We start from the raw sequence: 22,868 nt of genomic DNA on the forward strand, positions 1-22,868 counted from the left end.
TCACTCAAAGTTTGGCTGTGGTCTCAAATTTGGGCTTAATTGAGGTATTTTTTGGATGAGAGGCCGAGATTTGGAGAATGCCGTTTTATATCAAAAATTCATACTTAAAGGTAATCAACCAGGTACAAAGTATTTCCTTGTATGTTAGTCTGCCACTCTTTAGTAAGTCCCGAAATCCCCGCTTCGGCTCCCCTACTAACCATTCTAACCATTGTACACAGATAATATCTTACATGCAGCTTTTCATGTTACTACGTCACATTTTCAAAATCCGCGCGGAAAATCGCTCCTAGCGGAAGAGCGCACTTTGAGCTTGAATATTTCAGTCATTTTTAAAGATATCAAAAAAGTAAAAATACAGTATTCATTCTAATTTTTTGTAGTATTTTTTGGCATCTTCAACAAAAATTGTGCGCCATGTCCATTGTAAACAAACTATTGGCTCTGTGCACGATTACAGCGCCAACTAGCGTCTACAACTTTGTGGGCTCTGTCACATTGACATTTAGGTCGTATATTTGTGAAAAAATATCGAAATGAAAAAATAACAAATATTTTCGACTAATAAATTGTTGTGATACCACGATTTGGGTGGAAAAAAGGTATTGAAATCATTTTGGTCATTCAAATCAAATGAGGTAAGTCCAAAAAATGTGTTTAATTTTGATTGTGTCAGGGTTTGTTTACTTCATTTATAGTTGTAGTTTTACAGTAAAACAAAAAGAAAAAGCTACTTTAACGGTTTCATTATATAACAGTAAATATATTTAAATGTTCCTGTATCGCTAGTAATAAATTAAATATCGTTTTCAGATCGAAATGAGTATTGTTTTGAAGACCGGGTTTGTGAGTGTTACAATATCAAATTCCAACCACAAACCGTATTTAAAGGAAAGTTGTTGGTATTGGCTGGACAAGTCCGAGATGTAGAAGAATTCAGAACAAAACAAGGGCAGAGTTCAATAATTCACGCTCTCATCATAAGGCAAACATCTGTGCACAACAACTATACTGTGACTCATTTTTGTACTACCACGTTGTATAGTCTAGTTATTTCCAAATTGTAAACGGCTATTAAACCAGCCCTATCGAAATACAGTCCACTCTTTTATTTAAGTTCCCAGTAGGACCCTTTTCATGCGATTAATTAATGATATTAAAATGTATTAAGTAGAATCGCTTTGCCATTGACAGATACATCTGATGACAGAGCTAACATTATTTCTACTTTTGACCACCATGAGCGCTGCGATAGATTATGTTACCCCCACCTAGTACTTCGCACCCAGCGAATAAGGTGTCCGGATATGAACCTTATTGCGTATGCGCTAAGGGCGGTTATTGCGGGCGCGCGTGCTATCGCTGTCCTTTGCGCGCTCGCGCTGTCTCTGTCTTTTTTGGTACTTGCCGAGCGCCGATGATTTATTACATATCTATAGCTATAGTTGCGTATACGTATTTACTGCGGTTTCTTTGATCTTTTTAGGGTTCCGCTCGGCCGATTAGTAGTCGTCCTGCACAGTTTATAAATTAAAAACAGCAAGTTTTTCATAACTTATATTCTACTAATAGTAGCGAGAAACACCCACACACTGAGAACGTTGTTAGGGTACGCGTACACTTCGACGGCGAGCGCGAATTCGGCGTCCGGCGCCGCGCTCGCGTGCAGCGCGCTCGCCTTCACGGCCGCCGCCACAGAAGATGCGCGAGCGAACGCCATGTTCAGGGGAAAGCCGAACACCTGCAATATTTGATACAGTCTCTTTTGAACTTCATATCATGTTTGGGGACACAGTACCATATGGGTGAATAAAGCCTTAATGACACGTACCGACCGAGTAAACGCGGGCGAGACAGTAAAATGTTTACTCGGTCGAGACAGTTGGGTGAGCGAGTCACATACTCGAGCGCTCCGCCGAGCACTCGGCGTAATGTTCATACCACCGAGTACTCGGGCGAGACAGTGCTCTCGGTTTGAAAGTTTACTCGGTACGTGTGATCAAGGCTTATAGATTGACATTTAATTTGGTGCCACTTTTAAGAATATCAAGAATGCAACAACAGTTAAGTAAGTGAAGAGTTCCATGTCTGGGTTCGGTATTTGCAAGGGTATAGCACCTGTGTACTACCTGAACAGTGTTTTAGTACATTCTTATTTTTTATATCTCACCCTGTATGTAACCATCAATTGTTTTAGCCGCTGACTGAATCCCGGCTTAGTTTCCGAAGGATTGAAAGTCCAATACTCCCAATGAGGCAGCATCTCACGAAGTAAACCACTGCAGTATCTGAAATGGTCTCTATACGCATAAGCAGACTTTCTTGATTGACTATTACTTTATTGTCCATTGTTATTACATATTGTTGTTTTGTACCTGTTCCAAATAGTCTTCAATTGAGGGCGCCACTTCTGCACCTTGGCCTTGATCTTAGTTTCCAATGACTCTCTGAGTGCGGTCACATCAGCTGGAGAACTGTACAGGCTAGGATCGTTAGCCAGAGGCTGCTTCATCACGAATATGGTCCGGTTGAATACCTAGGAACAAGGTTTTATTTAGAAAAAACAACTGCAAAATGTACTCTAGATCTTATTTATTGGTTCCAACTTACTGGCAACCAATTTGACGTTTTCGTGAAGTCAAACGAGACTCCTGCGCAATCTTGTGTTGATTGCACGTTCAGCCATATCTGAAACATATTTTTGAGGTAAAATACTGATACTTTCTCTCCAAAAATGGCACCTATTTTATGTAATCCTTACATTTTCATTATCGAACACGTAATCCACAGTCTTCAACGGGCAACTAACATCTCTTAGCTCATACCTCTCCCCTGTCGTAGCATCATACACATTCCATAAAAACCCATCCCCTTTGTTCAGGAAGCCACCCCTTTTGAACAACTGGTCGGTGACCAACACATTTCTGCGGGTGGTGAGGTCATATTGCGTGAGGACGTAGCTGCTCTGGCCTCTTGGCAAACCTTGGCCGATGACTACCCAGCATTTGATTCCGAGATAAAGGAAATAGCTGAAGAGTAGGATTGTATGGTCCAATGGAGAACCGATCAAGACTTTGAGAAGTTCCTGTAAAAGAAAGTCTTATTATTTGTTAAAACCACTCGGTTTGCAAATTTTCGATAAGTTAAAGATTCCTTACCACACCCATCAAGGTCACTACGTGAGATTCCGTTTCCTCGTACAAAGGAATTAGCGAAACATACCGCAAACTGGCGTTCATCATCTTAGCCATTTGACTATCTCCCTTCCAACTCCCATCATGGCCACTGTACAGCGATTCCTCCCTTCCAGGACTCTTCTCTGGATCATCTCTCTTTCTTCCACCACTACTTTTAGACGAGGAACTCTTTGAGAGCCCAGAACTCTTCGATAAAGCTGACTCTGCTCTCAAACTTTTAGGGTTCTTAGGAAAATACTCCAAACTTGGCAAAGTTATAGGCTGCAGAAACTGCGTCACGCATCTATTCCTTCCACAACTGTCTATGAATGTTAGTTTTATGTTCCTTGTCGGAAAATCATTTATGTATTCCGTGACTGTTGTGTTCAAATGTTTGATCAAACCGTCGTCGTCAGCAGAGCTAGGTATAGGCTGGTTGTAGCCCTGCAGTCCGCCCAAGTGAGAGAGGCTAGTGGATATTTGGAGGGAGATAAAGGAAGTTTCCTTCCGAAGCAGCTGAGTTACTTCTGGGATCAGAGATTGAGAGCTGTCTTTGTTTTGTAAGACTTCGTATCCGAATAGTAACGGAGGTGTGGATATTTTGAATGTGCCGCGTAACTGGAATGTTGATCAATGAATTTAATCACTTTATTACTATTGTCTCAGTAATACCATCATTTCCACTTACCACTCCTAAAGTTAATACTGCATGCATCGGCACCTGCACTGTCCCTAGCCATCTATTGCTGTACCGATACTGGACCGTCTTGCCGTGTGACGTATTATCGTCATCGGAATTACCTTCATTCATATTAGCTTTGTATTCGTCGAATATGTTTATGTAAAGAGATGAGAGTGGCTGGAGTCTGAAACGCGAATAAATTTTACACGACATTTTGATGTAATGACGTTAAAGAGACTTTATTTAGGCAAGTGTCCTACAAGGACCATTACTGGGGCCTAAATTATATCTATGCATTGGAAATGTTGTTGAATTCTAAAAAGTACTTGCTTAGTTTTTATCTTCACAGTCTGGTTCCAGGTTGGATGACAGCCGATAGCAGTGGCTGTGTTAACCGACGCACCGTGGTAACTAAGCCGAACGAACGGTCTCAAAGGCCGTACTTTGAACCCTAAAGATAAAACTTCTTGTGAGTCTCTTTTAACTACTAAATATTTTTTTAGACATGAAATACAGTTAAAATCTTACCTGCGATTGTACAATTATCGTCTTCGTTCTCTTCTGACAAAATTACGGAACTACGGTCCATGAGATTGAAGGCTCTTAGAACTGTTAAATGAATCTCCTGATCCTGCCCAATGGATACGTTTAGATATTGCTGCTTTGTACTTCTCGGTAAAGCTGCTATAGTTCCTATGCTGGATTGACTTGAAAAGAAACTTCTGTAAAACATGAATGTAGAATAACCTTTTAGCCAATAATTCTATCATTTTAACAATTAAATCTTACTAACCTCAATGATAACTCCCTGAAATCTCTTACAATATCTTTTTGTGTTTTCTTCATGAGATGCTCATGCAAATTCTTCAACATATTTTCGTTTAGTTTTTCAACGTATTTGTTCCCAATGAACCTTTGAAGCTCAATCGGGTCCATTTGCGCATATTTATCGGTAATGTATTCCACGTCTATATCCTTGTCATTACTCTTCTGTAGGCAGTTGAGTAGTTCTGTAGAAATCTGACTTGCGTGAAGAGGAACCAGTTTGTTTTGAACGTTTGTAAACCCACCGATATTTCTCAAATGTAATAACTTAAGTCTTATGAATTCAGGGTCGTTTTCATCAACGGCAAACTTATCGTCAGTCTTTATTTTCGATTTACAAAGATTTTGAAGCACTGTTGTGACTTTATCATTGTTCCCGATATCTTTTCCGTATATTTTACCAATTATATCTCGAAGTGAATCAACGTTCGGTTGATCGATGCCTTGTATTAATCTTTTCAATTTTCTGCCAATATCCATAGATTCTTTAAATATTTCACTCTGATTTTGACTTAGTTTCTCATTCCAGCCCATTTTCATACCGACTTTACAAGTTGTTTGCAAATTGCCTTCAAATTGGTTACTACTTTTAAGTCTCATTTTGCTACCTTTTATTATTTCTTTTATGTTGTGGCCACTCCCAACATATTTCTGGTTCGGTTGGATTACCATATTCTTGTAAACAAATAGTTGATCAATGTACTCCGCAGTTGCAGTATTTTGTTTTATTTCATACAAAAAGATATTTATAGTAGAAACCTCTTCATTATTCTCGGATAAAACTATGGTCAAGACTTCATTCTTAGGAAGGATTTGTACAGAAAATGACTCCGTGAATTGGACCTCAAACAAGGAATCTTTTACTAATGTGTAAGTTTCTGATTGACAAACAAACACCTCATCTACGTAAATAGTGAAATTGTAATTGAATTTTGATGTATCTTTTCCAGCTCCATCGGATAAAATACTGGTATCTTTCTTCAAGATCATATCAATTTTATCACGAGTAACCGTAATACCAACTATCTCTTCCACTATAGCTTTCATTTCTTCTTCATCGACTTTTAATTTTGGTTTCTTTTTTCTTTCCGAACTATCGTCATTTTCATCAAGTTTTGACTCTTTGTATTCCATATATTTAGTAACGTATTCATATTCTATTTTATCTAGCATGTCGTTGAACTCTTCATTATACGCATCTGTCCATTCTTCTTCAAATTTTGTTTCATCCAGGTCTTTATTTACTATTTCTAATAAATACGGTGTTTCTACGTGACCCGTTTTATCACGGATCATTTCGATATCAGACCAAAGTGATATAGACCTGTGTATAATTTTCTTCTGTCTTCTGATGGTTTCTCGATATTCTTCTTTTAATTTTAGAACATTACTTGTATATTTTCTCAAAGTTTTATCAAATCTGATATCTTCCTTTTTATTTGGACTGATTTTTATAAAATCTTGTTTAAGTGTATCCCTAGTTTCTCTGTTAACTCTTATATCTTTATTAAGTTCTTTTAATTTTATTTGTGACATACTGTATTCATCATAACAGTCGACGAGTTTTGCGCAAAGCATAGTTTCTAGGGGGAATAAGTGATGATGAATGAAAATAATATCTTTTATGGTAATATCTAAGAATGTATCACTCTGTTCATCGTCAGTATTCTGTCCTGATGCAAGGTCTCGGAACTGAACTGGGTCAACGTATTGAACTGGTATTGAGTGTTCTTCAGTAACTGCATATTCGAGCACCCTCGGGAATATTGGACTGAGGTGAGTAGTTTTTTGTTGATGGCTCCATCTGTATGAATTATCGGTATGTTGGTAAGTAAGTTTATGATATTACTTACAATAATGCATATTATTATAATAATTTATTTAGCCGAAACACATTCAAGAAACGCTATCGCCAGTGACATTCAAAGGGTTAAAAAATTATGGCGGGAAGGTGTAGGTAAGAGTTTTTCTATTGAAAGCTTGGTAAGTAAAATAAACGTTATTCTATTCTTATTATTAAGTAGGTAGGTAAATGTTCATAAAAATCTTAAATGGAATCAAGCTATAAGTCACTTGTTCAATACTTTTTTTTCTACTTTACTTACCCATACTCGGAATCTAAACGTAATGGTCTCGATTTGCGAAATAAACTTTGTGTGCTTGGACTTCGGACCAAATAGCTGTAATTTCGTTCTTTTTCATCGACGTCTACCATCGTAATAATATTTTCAGATACAGGCACAGCAACTGACGCCAGCTCTGTATTAATAATATCGATTAAGTTTGGCTCCTTTTCCCTTTTGTGTTTGGCCTTTTTCTTCTTCTTTTGATCCACTTTATGTGAGGACTTCGACTCGTATTTAGTAAAGAAGTCATATTCGTTCACCGGACTGTAGTTTTCCTGAGAAAGTACAGTCTCTTGAAGATTTTCTTGGTTTATCTCGTGATATTCTTCAATGTCACTATCGTTCCCTGTTTTCGAAAACGATTGTAATTCTATATTCTCGCCCATATTTTAAAAATAAACCATCTAAGTATTTGTATCCCAGTCGGCGTGGAAGCCAAATCCAATGTTTTGGTTGTGTCCCGCCAAAAGTTGTCATGGCAATCGTCAAAATGTCGGATGCGTTCGATTACGCTAAAACTTAATTTACTTTGCTAATGATGAATACCATAATTTTTGTTATTATTTGAAATAATTTATATAAATTGTACAAATAATTAAATTAATTAATTTTAAAAAATCCAAATCGATAATATCAAGCGATTATCGATTGAATTTGTCTGTGGTTATTATCTGACAGTCAATGCTGCCACCACAGCAAACTATTTCTTTGTTTTTGACATTTGCTGTCAAAACAAATTAATTGATGAATGGATTTTGTGTTAAAAATTGTTATTTCTCATTTTAAACATAAAAATGTTTTGCTTAAAAGATAGCGAAGAGTATTATTTATGTCTCTCCGATCAGCCAAAAAGATTTGATGCAGATAGCCCCGTTACTAATGTGTTTTTCGATGATACTAATGGCCAGGTAAACAGTCAATATTTATTTGGATACAAAACCTTGTTTCCAATTAATATGTCGCTTAATTAAGTGACAAAGTGTATCTTCCCACCACAAAGTAGCATAATATAACATTAAATTAAAAACACAATGAAGTTTTCACTATAAAAACTGTTTAAATAAACTCAATATTTTCCTCCAAAGGTATTTACAGTTCGATCAGGGGGCGTCACAGGAGTTACCGTGAATGGGATGGACGATTCTAAGTCTACATCATTCAGAATGGAAGATAGGGGCCCGATAATTTCGATAAAATTTTCACCAGACCACAAAATATTGGCAATACAACGTAACAATGAGATCCAGAATGCTACGATAGAATTTGTGAACTTTAAAGACCTGGCTCCAACGAACGTGGAATACTCGCACACTTGTAAATGGAAGAATGCTAAGATCCTCGGTTTTGTGTGGCCGAAAGCAAATGAAATAGCGTTTGTAACGGATCATGGTATAGAGTTGCTACATGTTGTTCCTGAGAAAAAACTGCTCAAAAGCTTAAAATCTATATCTTTCAGGTAATTTTGTTGACTTTACAATGTATTATTAATTGTTAATTTAACCCTTAAATTGTAAACAAATAAAAAAAAAAATTATTGTCATCAACAATAGGGATGATGACTGGGTAATGAAATCGAAATTCTATTTAGTCCGTCAGACAGATAATTAGAAAATATTAGACTCATATTTTTTAATTTTTTCCATAATCGAATAATTACAGTATAATATTGAGTTGAAATGTCGCGTGACGTCACTTTTGAGTAAAAATTCTACTCAAGCGTGACGTATCGCGCCATTTCAACTTGATGTAGCACTGTTATTATTTAAGAGAGAAAATAAAAAATATGAGTCTAATAATTTCTAATTATCTGTCTGACAGACAAATAATTGAAATTTTGTCATCTAGCCTATTTTTTTCAAATGTTGTATGTTCATTAAACAAAAAGCAATGTTATTATTTTTCAGTGGCGCGTGGTTCTCGTGGTGCGCTCCCAGCAACACAGTGTTACTGGCCGGCAACAACGGAGCCCTGCTGCAGCCGTTCTCACTAAATAACTCCACTATAACCAAGCTGCAGAAACTTGAGTGTGAGTACTGTGTTATTTTAAGTTTAGCACTATTACTTGTTATTCTATACATAATTATTGTTTCTGTAATTTTGAATATTATAGACCAGTCTTTCCCAAAGTGGGCGATAACGCCCCCCTGTGGGCGCTGCAGGCTTAAAGGGGGGCGGTAAGAGACCCAGAAAAAAAAATCGGGACGTTGTGTAGAGGCTTGGGAGGCGTCATCTACTAGGAGGACAAAAATGGGGGGCCCGAAAAAATAATTTATTCTCAAAGTGGGCAGTAGACTAAATAAGTTTGGGAACCGCTGTTATAGACCAACTGAAGAAAAAAGGATCTGTACATAGATAATGTATTATGTAAAGAAAACGTTTTATAAAAGTGATGCTGAAAATACAGTTTTGTACAGTAAGAATTATAAAGCATTAAAAACGTGATTTTGTTTACAATTTTGCAGAAAGTTCTGATTTATCACACTATGAAGTACTTACCTATTTCACTTTCAATTTATGAGAGCTACAATATTAAGGTCCCTACCCACTACACTGTCTCACACCATGACCGTGCTAGGAACGTGTCAGGCAAATAAGTATTATTTGTATTGATAAGTATGACCCAGTAGACTATTCCGTCATCGACCAACACCGTCGCGTGCCATGCACGGAGCGCCAACAAATGTTGCATAGAACGCCGTCGATCCGTTCAGTGAGCATGTAGAGCATATCGTGTTGCTTTTCGTGCCTGACACGTTCCTAGCACGGTCATGGTATGATACGGTGTTGTGGTTGTACCTTTAAAGCATGAATTATCATGAATAATATTACTACTACTTATTTACCTCTCAGTGTCTTGAGGCAACTTAAAAAAGTACATTCTGTGTTTTTATTATTATTTAGGCAGTTAAATACTGCACCGTATTTAGTACACCATTTTCTTTATTTTCTTCCATCATACACAAGAATACGCGTGCGTGAGTCAATGTTCGCTCGTATGTGAGGCCTTGTCGAATAGTATCCTGTAGGTGGGTCATCGTGCGTGTTTTGTTTTCGATGTAAACTCGCGGAGATGAACAGGCCTGCCCTAACAAAGAATACGATCCATGTTGCAGTGGACACGGCGCGGCCGGTGGTGGAGCGCGACGTGTTCCTACTACGGCTGTGCGACGCGACGTGGTGCGCCGTGTTCCGCCACGGAGCCGCCGCCGCCGTGCCCGGGCCCACTGAGGTTACATATCACACTACAACGATAAATTTCCACTGCCGCAATACTGGCATGTTAAACAGAAAAGAAATTAAGTTCAAATCAAATATAGTTGTCACAAATGCTAGTTAGTAGGAGTATTAATGGCCTTGAAAAATAAGATAACAATGGTGACTCGAGTTTCTTTTTTACATAAAATGAATGTCAGTGTAAAATGCATTTCAGTTAGCGCAAGAAGTTACCACTATGTTCATTTACAATATGCCCCTTTCTATCGTGTAAGACCTACACGACACTAAACCTACACTGTAGGTACATCTTTTTACAAATTAGGTACTGGTGAAGGTCGCGGGAAGAACCTGGATGCGGGCAGCGCAGGACTGGTCATTATGGAAATCTTTGGGGGAGACCTTTGTCCAGCAGTGGACTGCCCTCTATAGGGATGTTTCCTGGGTAAAAAAGCAAGAGTTTAAATTAGTCCGTCAGCTGATCAAAAATACTCGACACGTATTTTTCACTTTTAAAAAATTTAAGGAGATAAGAGGCTCAAAGTTTAAAAGAGCAAGGCCGTGACGTCAAAGAGTGCTTAAAACTGTGGCACTTTGTGACGTCACGCGGAACTTCAACGCATCATAACTTCGTAATTACTTGTTTGATTGTGGAATAAAAAAAATAGGTGTCCAATCTCCAAAGCTTTTTTAGGAAACTAGCTTATTCTTGAAAGCCAGTTTTAGGCCGCGTTTTCACCAGAGATGTGCGAGGATGCGTTGCGAGAGATGTGTTTGTAAACAACCAATAGAATCGCTTTATTTATCTCAGTCAGCACAGCTTTGATGGAAACGGCTTAGCGGAGCTAGATTTTTGCGCATACAAGACAAGCGAGGGATGTGTGCGAGGAATGTGTTGCGAGGTTACTGTATCAGCAAGTCCATAGACGGAGTTTGGAAGTAGAAGGCAACGCATCCTCGCACAGTTTTGGTGGAAACCCCCACACATTTTCACAGTACATCTAGACATCCTCGCACACCTCTGGTGGAAACGCAGCCTTATTTGAGTTTATATTGTCCACAGGTGTGGCTGATGGGCGTGGGCGTGGGCTCGGTGACGCACGTGCTGCAGACGGGGCTGGTGGGCCGCTTCGCCGTCAGCGTCGTGGACGACCTGCTCGTGGTGCACCACCAGGTCAGACAGACCACTTCTTTTGTTGTATTACTAGCTCACCCTATTCATTAATTAAAAGCCTAAAGTCTGACTTAGATAAAGCCTGGTCCGTGAGCACGTAGAATCCGGTCCAATGACCCCAAGCTTGGTCCGTGAGCTTGGCACGTAGAATCCCGTCCAATGACCCCAAGCTTGGGGTCATTGGACCGGATTCTACGTGCTCACGGACCAGGCTTTAGATAGATAGATAAATGGTTTATTTGCAAAACACATATTTAGCTAGCTCTCATATACGAATTTATTATGAACGATGGCTACTTTCTACCAGCAAGCCAAATTTTCGTAAGTAACAGATTCGCCCTCGTGAATTGCAATAAAATGCATGCCCGAATGCATGCAGCAGTGGGAGACGGCGTATGTGACTGCACCAGACAGTCTGCCAATTGAGAGAGATGGCGGGAGATCGTGCGGAGAGTTGTATCCGCCTCTACAACCGATGTGAACAACGCCTCAACGTGACCACGACCGCTCTGCCAAGAAAAAGCATGCCCGAATGTTGACGAACCCGTCTTGACTTTAAACATATTTTGACGGAAGAACGAGACATTATAGTTCCAAAATACTGAACTGTCCTATGCATGACATTGACAGTGGGGCGCCACCGTCAATACCGGATCGCTGGTTCCGATTTTTGCCATGTTGGAAACCATATAGTTGAACGATGGTAGCGCCCCCCTGTCATTGAGTTTGGTGGGACAGTTCAGCGTGGGTCATCTATACGACCAATACACAAGATGGAAAGAGATAGTATAGATTGTCAACTCGATAGTCGTATTTTAATTTTAGGTAAACGATCTTCCGTATCGCTGCTAGTTCACCTCATGCAATGAATCATCATGGGCATCATCACTCGCTGCACTCCAAATCTGAAGCAACTGGAGGTTTTTGCCTAGTATTGCCTTACGAGGCTACTATTCTGATTAAGTATTGTCTGCATTTAGTTTTAAAATTCATTAACAAACACAGATCGAATTATCTAATGAGTCAATACGTCATTATTTACTTTGGATATCAGTAAAATATAAGTAAATTATCAATAACACATTTCCTTCAACTATTGACGCAACAAACATAAAATATCATGCTGTCATTTAAGTAGCTTTTTGTGCTTTTTATAATCCTACTAATATTATAAATGCGAAAGTTTGGATGTCTGGAAGTTTGTTGCTCTTTCACGCAAAAACTACTGAACGGATTTTGTTGTTGCATTGTTTGCAATCCAGATTAACATATAGGCTATAATTTATGCCGATCTGTGACACTAAATTTCACGCGGGTGAAGCCGCGGGCAAAAGCTATATGCAATAAAGTTTTAAAAATAAATATTTTGACCTTATTTCAAAGGCGTAATGTACAAAATCAACTAACATGCCTCTACATGACTTTTGTTCCAGTCCAGCCACACGTCCCAGCTGTTCGACATCCAGGAGGACGTGAAAGTGGAGAACAGCACCGCCCACCACATCCCTACAGTCCAGGGCTGCGCAATGAAGCCCGCCTCGCTGGGAGACCAGCCCTGCCCTATGTGTATCCTTTGACAGCGTCTGTAATTTTCTAAAGCCTGCTGGTCCGTGAGCACGTAGAAAAAATTGTCGCGCGTAATTATGTTGCTGTCGCGCTCGCACACTCACTGCGGGCACCCGTTGCACAGTCGCGACAGCAATATAATGAGGGCTATCGTTTTAGCGCTCACCAGTTAGCGCCACTGTAGAGTAAGGTCCTGTCACTTGCTAGTAGCGAAGACAGTGGCACCAACTGGTGAGCGCTAAAGTGGTAGGAAGACTATCGCAATTTTGCACTCATCAAGATGGCGCCACTGTAGAGTAAGGTCCTGTCAATCGCCAGGGGTGCCAACTGTTAAGTATAAAAACGATAGCCCTCATTACGCGCGAGCGATAAGGATGGGTAGCTTGGGGTCATTGGACAAAATTCTACGTGCTCATGGACCAGGCTTTATCTAGTGAGCAACGTCGGGTAAACCGAGACAATTGATCAACCAAAGTGCCAAATGGGTGCAGTCCTGTTGTCCCCCCTGGTTCTCTCTCCAGGGGGGACAACAGGATTGCACTGCCAAATGGCCTTTAACCGCTTTTATGGTCCAATGAAGCGGCGAATTTAGCTCACCACAGGAGGGGTTAAATGAAAAAGGTAATCCAACTGTTTCCGACACAGAAGTACCAGGTTCGATTTTCAGTGCAGTAACGCTTGTTCTCAATCCGCCTGACACTGAAACATAAATGTTCCACCTTCTACTACCTGATGATCATCACTTTCATGAGGTAAATGCCAATTAGGCCTGACTTCGCTGTTACGGTAAAAAAAGACGGCAATTTGCGCCAAAATACTGCACGTTATCTAAAAACCGTGGGCTTCTATTCTATTAGTCTGGTCGCCGTGCACGTAGAATTTCGTCCAATGACCCCAGGGTAGCTTGGGGTAATTGGACAAAATTCTACGTGCTCGGAGACAGGGCTTTAGTAGAACACAAATGGTAAACATCTCGCCCTGGTTTGAATTTTTATTACATTTTATTTTCTTAACTCGACAACAGATTCTAGCAACTGGGTGGTGTTCCAGCCAGACTACATAATCGACGCCCGCCTGGGTTGTTTGTGGCGGGTCACACTCGAGCCCTCGGGGCTAGCGCATGCGGTAAGTGTTGCCATGCTATGCAGCTTAGGTGTTGCTTGGTGAAAAATATATTGAGCACATTTTAAGAGCCATTTTACATTTTCGTGCGAATTTCTAAGATTTTGGAAGCATGAATTACTATCTTAAGCAACACCCAGATATTATTGAATAACTGCGAAAGATAGGTCAATCCTTAGTGTTGACCATTAATGAAACGGATTTACTAAAACTCTTTTGCTTAATTCTCAGTGCCCCATCTCCCACAACCATTTTACGGAAAAACTGCCGCAGAGTCAATTTCAAAGTCCTGTATCTATTATTTATGCTCATATAATAAGCTTAAAAATATATAGTAATCATCGGACATATATTCTTGTTGTCCATTAATGAAATGGATTCTTGAATTTCACTACCATTATTGAGTAAAATTTAAAAATAATTTGGCAAATTTGAAGATTAACGTCACATTTTGATCGTGGTTTTTGGTTTAAAAACACAGCAATAACTGCAATAAAAGTATCCCAAAATAAAGAATATGCATTGTAGAATAGATTTCTACAGTTATTGTTTAAATATTAGTAACCACTTTGTCAAAATATTGATGTGAATATCAGTATAAATTACAATACGCAAGCCGACATCGATTAGTATGGCGCGAGCGCCCGTCAAGGCAGGACCTGTGTCACTTTTCCCGCCATGACGTTTACGTGCGTTCGTGTCGTGAAACGGTGATTTATACGGCGACCAAATACATTTGATACTATGCCGAGAGGTCCTTGTTTCAAGTCGGCCGTTTGATGTAGTGGTTCGAAACGGACTAATATGCCGAGAGGTCCCGGGTTCGATTCCCGGCCGAGCAGAAACTGAAAGGATGAATTTTTTTGACGGGTCTGAGTGTAACTATTTGTATTATGTATATGTATTTATTTTAATAAATAAATTATAAAAAAAAGTATGTAAGTGGTATACTTATCTGTTACGGTTAATGTGATAAATTGAAAATTATGAATAATCGCTGGTTATTATGAATAATTACCGACAGGCGAGGTAAAAGTGATAAATTAATCACATTTATCAGTGATTATTTTATCATGTAATCTTAATACTAACAAATATCATAAAAGAGAACACCGGCTCGTGTACAGCGCTCATGTACAGCCTCACATTTTGAACATTTTGATATCATTTATTAATATAATTTGGCATAGTGAGTTTGGACTGTTTTTTGCGTAACGTTACTTTCCCATAATGCCTATAAAACATTGTTTTGATTTAAAGTGAAAAATAAGTTAAGGAGCGGCGGGGGTGGCCCTTGGGCCACCCCTAAGCCGCCTATTTAGATTTATACACACATAAATGATCTCATATTAATCACATTTACCAAATCATGAGGTAATTATTCATAATAACCGGCGATTATTCATAATTTTCACATTTATCATATTTACCGTAACATTTATATTTTATGCATAATTAATTTATTAACTTTTAAAATATATTTTATATCCTATTAGTTCTATCCTATTATCCTATTAGGCAGGCCGCTACCAACCGTGCGATGTGGAAGTCATTGGGGGAGGCCTATGTTCAGCAGTGGACGTCCTGTGGCTGAAATGATGATGATGATGATGATCCTATTAGTACACTGGTCATCATAAAAATCGACCCACCCGCGACAAGCACTTTCAAACGTATGCATCCCCACTTCCCAGCAATATTACTATACTATATTACTATTTAAAAGCCTAGTTCTAAACTTCATTTCATTAAAGGAAAGGATTTAACCCCAAAAATGTGTCTGTAGAAGAATCCAGAGTCACTTCTTCAAAAAATAGGTAGTTACGCTTGAGCCAACTTTTATGGCTATAAAACTGTTAAGTTAGGATTAATCGCTATCCATCTGCTAAAGAGGACACGTGAGATCATTATTTGGTTTTATAACCATAAAAATTGGTCTAATTGATCCCAGAGGTGAGCCCAAAGTGAGGTCTTTTTTCAAGTTTTTCAAGTCACATTTATTGTATATGTTAATCGTTTATTAGGAAATTAAATGTGTTTTTCTTTAAGGATATTTATTGGGCTTTCAAATAACACCAATATTGTTGGGGAACCATGATTGTGTCAGTAGAAACGAGTTTTCCTGTAAAACGTAGGTGGGCCGATTTTTGTGATGACCAGTGTAGATGAAGTGCTTCGTATTTTAATAAAATTATTACCTGACTAGGTTAAAAAGGTGTAGAATGTTATTTTGGAGATAACTTGCTTCCATAGAGAGAGATGCTAAGTAATGCGCTGAGTTCGAAACTCAGTGTCGCATTAGAAATTCACACACACAAAGAAATCAAAATATGTGCTAATTATCCACTCTGGTATTAGTATTTAACGTTCGAATAATCTTTAGTACTATGCAAGCAATGTAAACTGTTTACATTATGACGTCGCTGCTGTCATCATTGCTTTCACAAGTAATATGTTGTTTTTGGGCATATTGTTGCGACACCGGCTCAAGGCTCAAGGGGGCGGCTCTTGTCACATCTCCCTTTAGTTTCTGTGATCTGTGCTTGCTTCGAAATTGATGTCAATTAAATATTCCTTAGAGCTTTTGATTTAAATTATTTTTTTATTTTGACACGTGTTTGAAAAATCAAGGTCAGATTGCAAGAAAACGTAACATTGCAACTCGATTGTAAAGTCTGTATTCGTTCCTAGGATTCCCCTAATACCATCAAATTAAAGATAATTCAAGAGAGTGCAGTTTCCCATCTCATGCTTAGGGGCCACTGTTTAAAATAGCGTGGTTGCATAGAGCCTACAACGGGCAACCACGTGCGCTGCTCATGCTAATTTTCGATACAAAAGCAAGTGTTGGCGCCCTCACGAGTTTTAGCGGAGTGCCATATGGTAGCGGGAGTAGACTTAAGGGAAATCTATGCTTCTCCGACGGCCAGTTGTATGTAGCATGCTCCAGAGTATGCGCACAATTCTGGTCAACGCTAGGGATGGATAAGTGTCGCTGTCGCTGGCGACAGGGTCTTCTTGTTCAGGGTTCATGGCGTAGGTCTCAGGCAAAATGAAATCCACTCGTAGAAATTAATAAACTCAGTGTATTCACGAGAATAATTACACACAGCACTAGAATCGTATCGGAACTGAGTGAACCAACGGTTTTGCGATAGGAACGTCCGACCCGAGTGATAGTTGAACACAGACTGCCTAGTACTGCTGTGCTGTACTGTAAAGTTTCATCAAAATCTGTTCAGTAGTTTTTGCGTGAAAGAGTAACAAACATCCAGACATCCATTCAAACTTTCGTATTTATAATATTAGTAAGACTAGTAGGAAGTAAGATAGATGAAATATTTTAGTTTTTGTTTAATAATTATTATTATTTATTTCTTAGCTCTGTCTGATAATGGATCTGGAGGAGTTGCAATGGCCACCTCCATTGCAACTCCGTAACAAAACAATAGAACCCCATGGAGTTTGGGCTTGTGTGATTCGCCTTGACGAATACTTCGTCCCTAAATGATATCCAGGGTCCGATGATAGAGCTGTAAGAGGGCATTTTTTTTTTCACTATGTGACTGTCTTTATTTTGTACTTAATATATATTTTACATATTATACCTATTCGTGTTTCATTATTATTAATCGAAATATAAAAATTTTTGAAAGATTACATAAACTCTATTAAAATTTTAAATTAATTTATCAAGTTTTAATACCTTATTCTACCTTAATATTAATAACTTATATCAAGTCTTAATACGGTCACGGCTCAAGATTTTTTTGTCCATTTCGGCGTTCTTTTTACTCTTTTTACGTTGCGTTGACAGTTTGTACCTAAATTCGCGCGGAACTTTTTTGTGAAATGGCTCTTAAGTTAAAAAAACTTGTTAACATCAGCAGAACGATTTGTAAGCACTAATATCTTTAATAGTCCATGCAAATAAAGGAATTTTGACTTTGAACTGAGTCAGTATTTTAGGTATGGCAATGGCACGGGAGGGGTAACATTGACATATTATGGCGTGACAGAGCATACAAATCGAATCGCATTTGATGTCTCGCTGAATATGACATCACAAAACCACCTTCCCGTATAACTCCCATACCTCTGGCCACAGACGCGGTTAAGACCTAGACCTATCTACATCTACACTATCTACACTAATATTATAAAGAGGAAAGATTTGTACCTATTTTTGTATGTTTGTAATGAATAGGCTCAAAAAGTACTGAGCCAATTTAAAAATTCTTTCACCATTCCGCGCGAAGCCGCGGGCGGAAAGCTAGTACTTTATAATGAAGTAATATGATGTATTAAATACTACATAATTTCTTATCCTTTCCGACTCCCAGCCGACGATATTTCGTCATCCAAATCGTCTAACGCCCGTATTCACAAACATTACTATGAGGTCTCACAGTGCGCGTGGACGCACAGGGTGACCCACGAACCAATCATAGAGCTCTATTCAACACTGTGCGTTCGATTTGCTGCTTTACTTAAACAAGCATCGTTTATGAATACGGGCGCAAGTCTCCACATCTATAACTAAAGTGACCTTTATTGCCAGATACCAAAGGACGAGATCTCGAAGATAGTAGCGGTACTATTACGGCGGACGCACGGCAAGAGTACCATCTACAGGATACTGAACCAACTGGTGGCCGACGCCGCATTTTACCTGGTGGAGCTCGGGAAAGTGTTCGACGAGATCAACCAGGTGTACAGGTAGGTTAATAACAGCTGCAGGCATAGCGCATAGCTTATTATAGTAAGCTCTCGCGATAGTGAAAGAGTGCCCTAATGAAGATATCACGCTATACACGTCAGTTTCGCAGCATTCATTCGATGCGACCACTGTTAGAGTGAAACCCCCCTCTCGCACTGTTCCACTACTACTGAAACTGTTTAGTTATGCGCTATTCTATGCCTATTGTTTTTCTTTGGTTTTAAATTATGCGTATCGCAGTAAAGATTCAGTTGAGTGCTACTTAAATTCGGTCTGAGATTCTGACATTCTTACTGACTTTGACTGACAATATTTAGCGTTTGACATTACTCTCTCTAATATAAGCATTATTACTGATGGGATTGCTACCACATTGCTACCATGTACCTTAATTTTGAGTTTCCGATATTTTGCAAGCGCCATGGTCACGGAGTAACTGAGGAAACTAGCGGATGAGATGTTTTGGGCAGACATACCGGTCTACCTTCTTTCGCAGTCTTTTATTACGTTCACCAACTACATGATAGCGATCCCGTCAGTAATAGTAATTATGTTAGTGACCATGAAAGTTTAAAACAATATATTGCTCTCTCTAGCTTTCTTTTAATTTGTGAACCCAGGCCTTTTTTAACGTAGTCCATTTACCATTTCCTTTAAAATGTTTATCCAATCGATACAACCAAAAGTGTCTGAGCAGGAAATGGGCGGAGCTAGAGATGGCGCGTAACACGGCCGGGCCGCCGCAGGACGCGCGGCCCGGACAGCTGCGGACGGTGGTCTCTCAGGCCGACATGTGCACGAACGTGCTGCAGGCCCACTCGGACGAGGAACACGCGGTGCAGGTGAGCCAGTATGCTCATCATAAACTAATTGATATGTCTATAGTCAGAGCCCCGATTACGGTAATTTTTAACGTCCCAATCCAGACGCGCTTCATCGATTCTGCGATACGATTGGTCAGCGTAATGATCGAAACAGCGTACGTCAGCTGTTTTGACCAATCGTATCGCAGAATCGATGAAGCGCGTCTGGATTGGAGACGTTAAAAATTACCGTAATCGGAGCTCTGGTCTGTGAGCACGTAGAAAATTGTCCAATGACCCCAAGCTACCCATCCTTATCGCTCGCGCGTAATTATGTTGCTGTCGCGCTCGCACACTCACTGCGGGTGCCAGTCGCACAGTCGCGACAGCAATATAATTACGCGCGAGCGATAAGGATGGGTAGCTAGGGGTCATTGGACAAAATTCTACGTGCTCGCAGACCAGACTTATAGATCAGCGCAAAATGGTCTTTTACCAGACTAGGGCGAAATTAAAAGAAGGGTTTGACGGAGACCGCCCCATTCGCACTCAGATAAAAGTTAAAACCTATTTTATTAATAAAAGTTACACCCTAGTTGAAATCTGGTTTAAATTGTCATTTTAATCCAGTGTTCATCCCGTGTGTAACTTTTTATTAATAATGGGGTACCATTTTCGAAACAATAGTTCAACTTGTAGATTGAACATGTTAAACGACCTTCTTCCTAGTGTGACCATTTTGCGAATGGAACGAAATATCGAAATAAAATAGATAAAAAATAAAATAAAATTGAAAATAATACAAAACCAGTTATTGCAACGGGGCATCACAAATCACACAATACGCATTAGAAACACAGAAACACTCCGGAATATTTACCGAGTCAAAAGAATCGTGAAATTATTCCCAGAATGCTCTGACACCATGCTCTTTCCAGGTGGTCACATCGTACCTGGCCTCCTTATCCCGCTACGATATGGTGGTCCAACACCCAGTAGCCGAGCTGTGCGTCCGGACACTCGTGACCAAGGGTGCTTGTGGGCGGCTCCGGGCTTTAGTAAGGAGGGGCTGCCTCGGGGACTCCCGGCCTTTGGCGTGTCAGCTGTTGTCTCTCGGGCACATAGACCCGGCTGCCGCTCAGCTGGCCTTGGATATGATGTGGCGATTGAAGGGCTATGAGGTGAGCTACTGTGTTTATTGCGTAATGATGGGCCTTAGGAGGGGCTGCCTCGGGGACTCCCGGCCTTTGGCGTGTCAGCTGTTGTCTCTCGGGCACATAGACCCGGCTGCCGCTCAGCTGGCCTTGGATATGATGTGGCGACTGAAGGGCTACGAGGTGAGCTACTGTGTTTATTGCGTAATGATGGGCCTTAGGAGGGGCTGCCTCGGGGACTCCCGGCCTTTGGCGTGTCAGCTGTTGTCTCTCGGGCACATAGACCCGGCTGCCGCTCAGCTGGCCTTGGATATGATGTGGCGATTGAAGGGTTATGAGGTGAGTCTATGTGTTTATTGCGTAATGATGGGCCTTAGGAGGGGCTGCCTCGGGGACTCCCGGCCTTTGGCGTGTCAGCTGTTGTCTCTCGGGCACATAGACCCGGCTGCCGCTCAGCTGGCCTTGGATATGATGTGGCGACTGAAGGGCTACGAGGTGAGCTACTGTGTTTATTGCGTAATGATGGGCCTTAGGAGGGGCTGCCTCGGGGACTCCCGGCCTTTGGCGTGTCAGCTGTTGTCTCTCGGGCACATAGACCCGGCTGCCGCTCAGCTGGCCTTGGATATGATGTGGCGATTGAAGGGTTATGAGGTGAGTCTATGTGTTTATTGCGTAATGATGGGCCTTAGGAGGGGCTGCCTCGGGGACTCCCGGCCTTTGGCGTGTCAGCTGTTGTCTCTCGGGCACATAGACCCGGCTGCCGCTCAGCTGGCCTTGGATATGATGTGGCGACTGAAGGGCTACGAGGTGAGCTACTGTGTTTATTGCGTAATGATGGGCCTTAGGAGGGGCTGCCTCGGGGACTCCCGGCCTTTGGCGTGTCAGCTGTTGTCTCTCGGGCACATAGACCCGGCTGCCGCTCAGCTGGCCTTGGATATGATGTGGCGACTGAAGGGCTACGAGGTGAGCTACTGTGTTTATTGCGTAATGATGGGCCTTAGGAGGGGCTGCCTCGGGGACTCCCGGCCTTTGGCGTGTCAGCTGTTGTCTCTCGGGCACATAGACCCGGCTGCCGCTCAGCTGGCCTTGGATATGATGTGGCGATTGAAGGGCTATGAGGTGAGCTACTGTGTTTATTGCGTAATGATGGGCCTTAGGAGGGGCTGCCTCGGGGACTCCCGGCCTTTGGCGTGTCAGCTGTTGTCACTCGGGCACATAGACCCGGCTGCCGCTCAGCTGGCCTTGGATATGATGTGGCGACTGAAGGGTTATGAGGTGAGTCTATGTGTTAAGAAAAGTAATTTTCTATTATAATGTTATTTTTGTTTCTATAGGATACTCAAACCGTGCGAAATTCCCGGGCGTGATTGTAGCAGCGCAGCGGTCCGAAGGAGATTACGGTTTTTCCATCTTTACAACCTTATAAAAAGTATAACCAAAATAAAAACCCTTATCAGCTAGAATTTAGGTTATTTATAAAGCAAATACCTACTGTACCTACTGTCTTCATTCACATTTTATTTTTACTTTGAACCTTGTCGCAGGACGCCTAAAGCCTTGACTGAGTGGTATCCGAGAAACGTAGCAGTGTTTTCCTCAACCCATAGGCTGGTTTTAGTGTCACGCGGACTGTCAGTGCGGATCGCTCCGCACAACCGATTTGTATGAACTGCTAGGGAGCGGAGCGGTTCCTCCGGACCGCATTACTCTAAAACGCTCACTAGAAGTTCACACAGATTGGCCGTGCGGAGCGATCCGCACCGGACGGTCCGCGTAACACTAAAACCAGCCATATTGACTTTAGCGTAGGTAGACCTAGTGGTATTTGAGCTACATAGCGTCCTCAACCCATATTGACTTGACCCCTGTCGCCAATTGCAGGACATAATAGAGATCCTGCTGAGCTGGGGCTGGGTGGTAGCGGGGGTGGGCGCGGCGCGCGCGGGGGGCGGCGGCGCGGCCTGGCCCGGCGCGGCCGCGAGGAAACTACTAGCAGCGGCTAAGGGGGACCCGCCTGCCTTCGCTACCGTGTTCCGCGCGCTGCAGGCACGGAACACGCGGCTGAGAGGCGCGCCGCACTTCCTCAAAGGTATCCCAGGATATTGTAGAGATCCTAAGCTGGGCCGCGGCCTGGCTACTTTTTTTTTTAACCTTATGCTGAGGGGGACCCCGCCTGCCTTCGCTACCGTGTTCCGCGCGCTGCAGGCACGGAACACGCGCCTGAGAGGCGCGCCGCACTTCCTCAAAGGTCGGCTTCTTTTACATCAATTTTGAACCTTATGCTAGGACATTATAGGGACGCAAGTT

At 41.1% G+C, this 22,868-nt stretch overlaps 2 protein-coding genes across 2 annotated transcripts; one reads left to right on the plus strand and one right to left on the minus strand.

Moving 5' to 3' along the window:
• Positions 1-1,555: 1,555 nt before the first annotated feature.
• Positions 1,556-7,347, minus strand: LOC135077357 (coiled-coil and C2 domain-containing protein 2A). The gene is made up of 11 exons (XM_063971881.1): positions 6,789-7,347; positions 4,652-6,487; positions 4,387-4,580; positions 4,189-4,309; positions 3,865-4,042; positions 3,159-3,794; positions 2,762-3,085; positions 2,611-2,688; positions 2,376-2,536; positions 2,171-2,288; positions 1,556-1,741 (listed from the first exon to the last, which is right to left on the minus strand). The coding sequence occupies exons 1-11, from the start codon at positions 7,193-7,195 to the stop codon at positions 1,556-1,558; spliced, it is 4,239 nt and encodes a 1,412-aa protein (XP_063827951.1). The 5' UTR covers positions 7,196-7,347.
• Positions 7,348-7,509: 162 nt separating this feature from the next.
• On the plus strand, positions 7,510-22,835 carry LOC135077358 (regulator of MON1-CCZ1 complex). Its single transcript, XM_063971882.1, has 11 exons — positions 7,510-7,717; positions 7,895-8,265; positions 8,714-8,835; positions 9,923-10,038; positions 11,086-11,196; positions 12,630-12,762; positions 13,787-13,887; positions 18,446-18,603; positions 19,302-19,446; positions 20,346-21,680; positions 22,443-22,835. Exons 1-11 carry the CDS (start codon positions 7,604-7,606, stop codon positions 22,833-22,835), a joined length of 3,099 nt encoding a protein of 1,032 aa, XP_063827952.1. The 5' UTR covers positions 7,510-7,603.
• Positions 22,836-22,868: the final 33 nt, after the last annotated feature.

Source organism: Ostrinia nubilalis, chromosome 13 (genome assembly GCF_963855985.1).
Source record: "Ostrinia nubilalis chromosome 13, ilOstNubi1.1, whole genome shotgun sequence".
In the NCBI taxonomy this organism is placed as follows: Eukaryota; Metazoa; Arthropoda; class Insecta; order Lepidoptera; family Crambidae; genus Ostrinia; species Ostrinia nubilalis.

What these genes read in the sequence shown, in the direction of transcription:
- LOC135077357 (XM_063971881.1), bottom strand. Translation starts at nt 7,195, where the DNA reads ATGGGCGAGAATATAGAATTACAATCGTTTTCGAAAACAGGGAACGAT. An exon ending in CGATAATTGTACAATCGCAG is followed by an intron (nt 4,310 to 4,386) that starts GTAAGATTTTAA and finishes TTTTATCTTTAG; the next exon opens with GGTTCAAAGTACGGCCTTTG. An exon ending in AATTGATGGTTACATACAGG is followed by an intron (nt 1,742 to 2,170) that starts GTGAGATATAAA and finishes CAAATATTGCAG; the next exon opens with GTGTTCGGCTTTCCCCTGAA.
- LOC135077358 (XM_063971882.1), top strand. Translation starts at nt 7,604, where the DNA reads ATGTTTTGCTTAAAAGATAGCGAAGAGTATTATTTATGTCTCTCCGAT. An exon ending in CAAGCTGCAGAAACTTGAGT is followed by an intron (nt 8,836 to 9,922) that starts GTGAGTACTGTG and finishes TCCATGTTGCAG; the next exon opens with TGGACACGGCGCGGCCGGTG. An exon ending in CCGTGCCCGGGCCCACTGAG is followed by an intron (nt 10,039 to 11,085) that starts GTTACATATCAC and finishes TATTGTCCACAG; the next exon opens with GTGTGGCTGATGGGCGTGGG.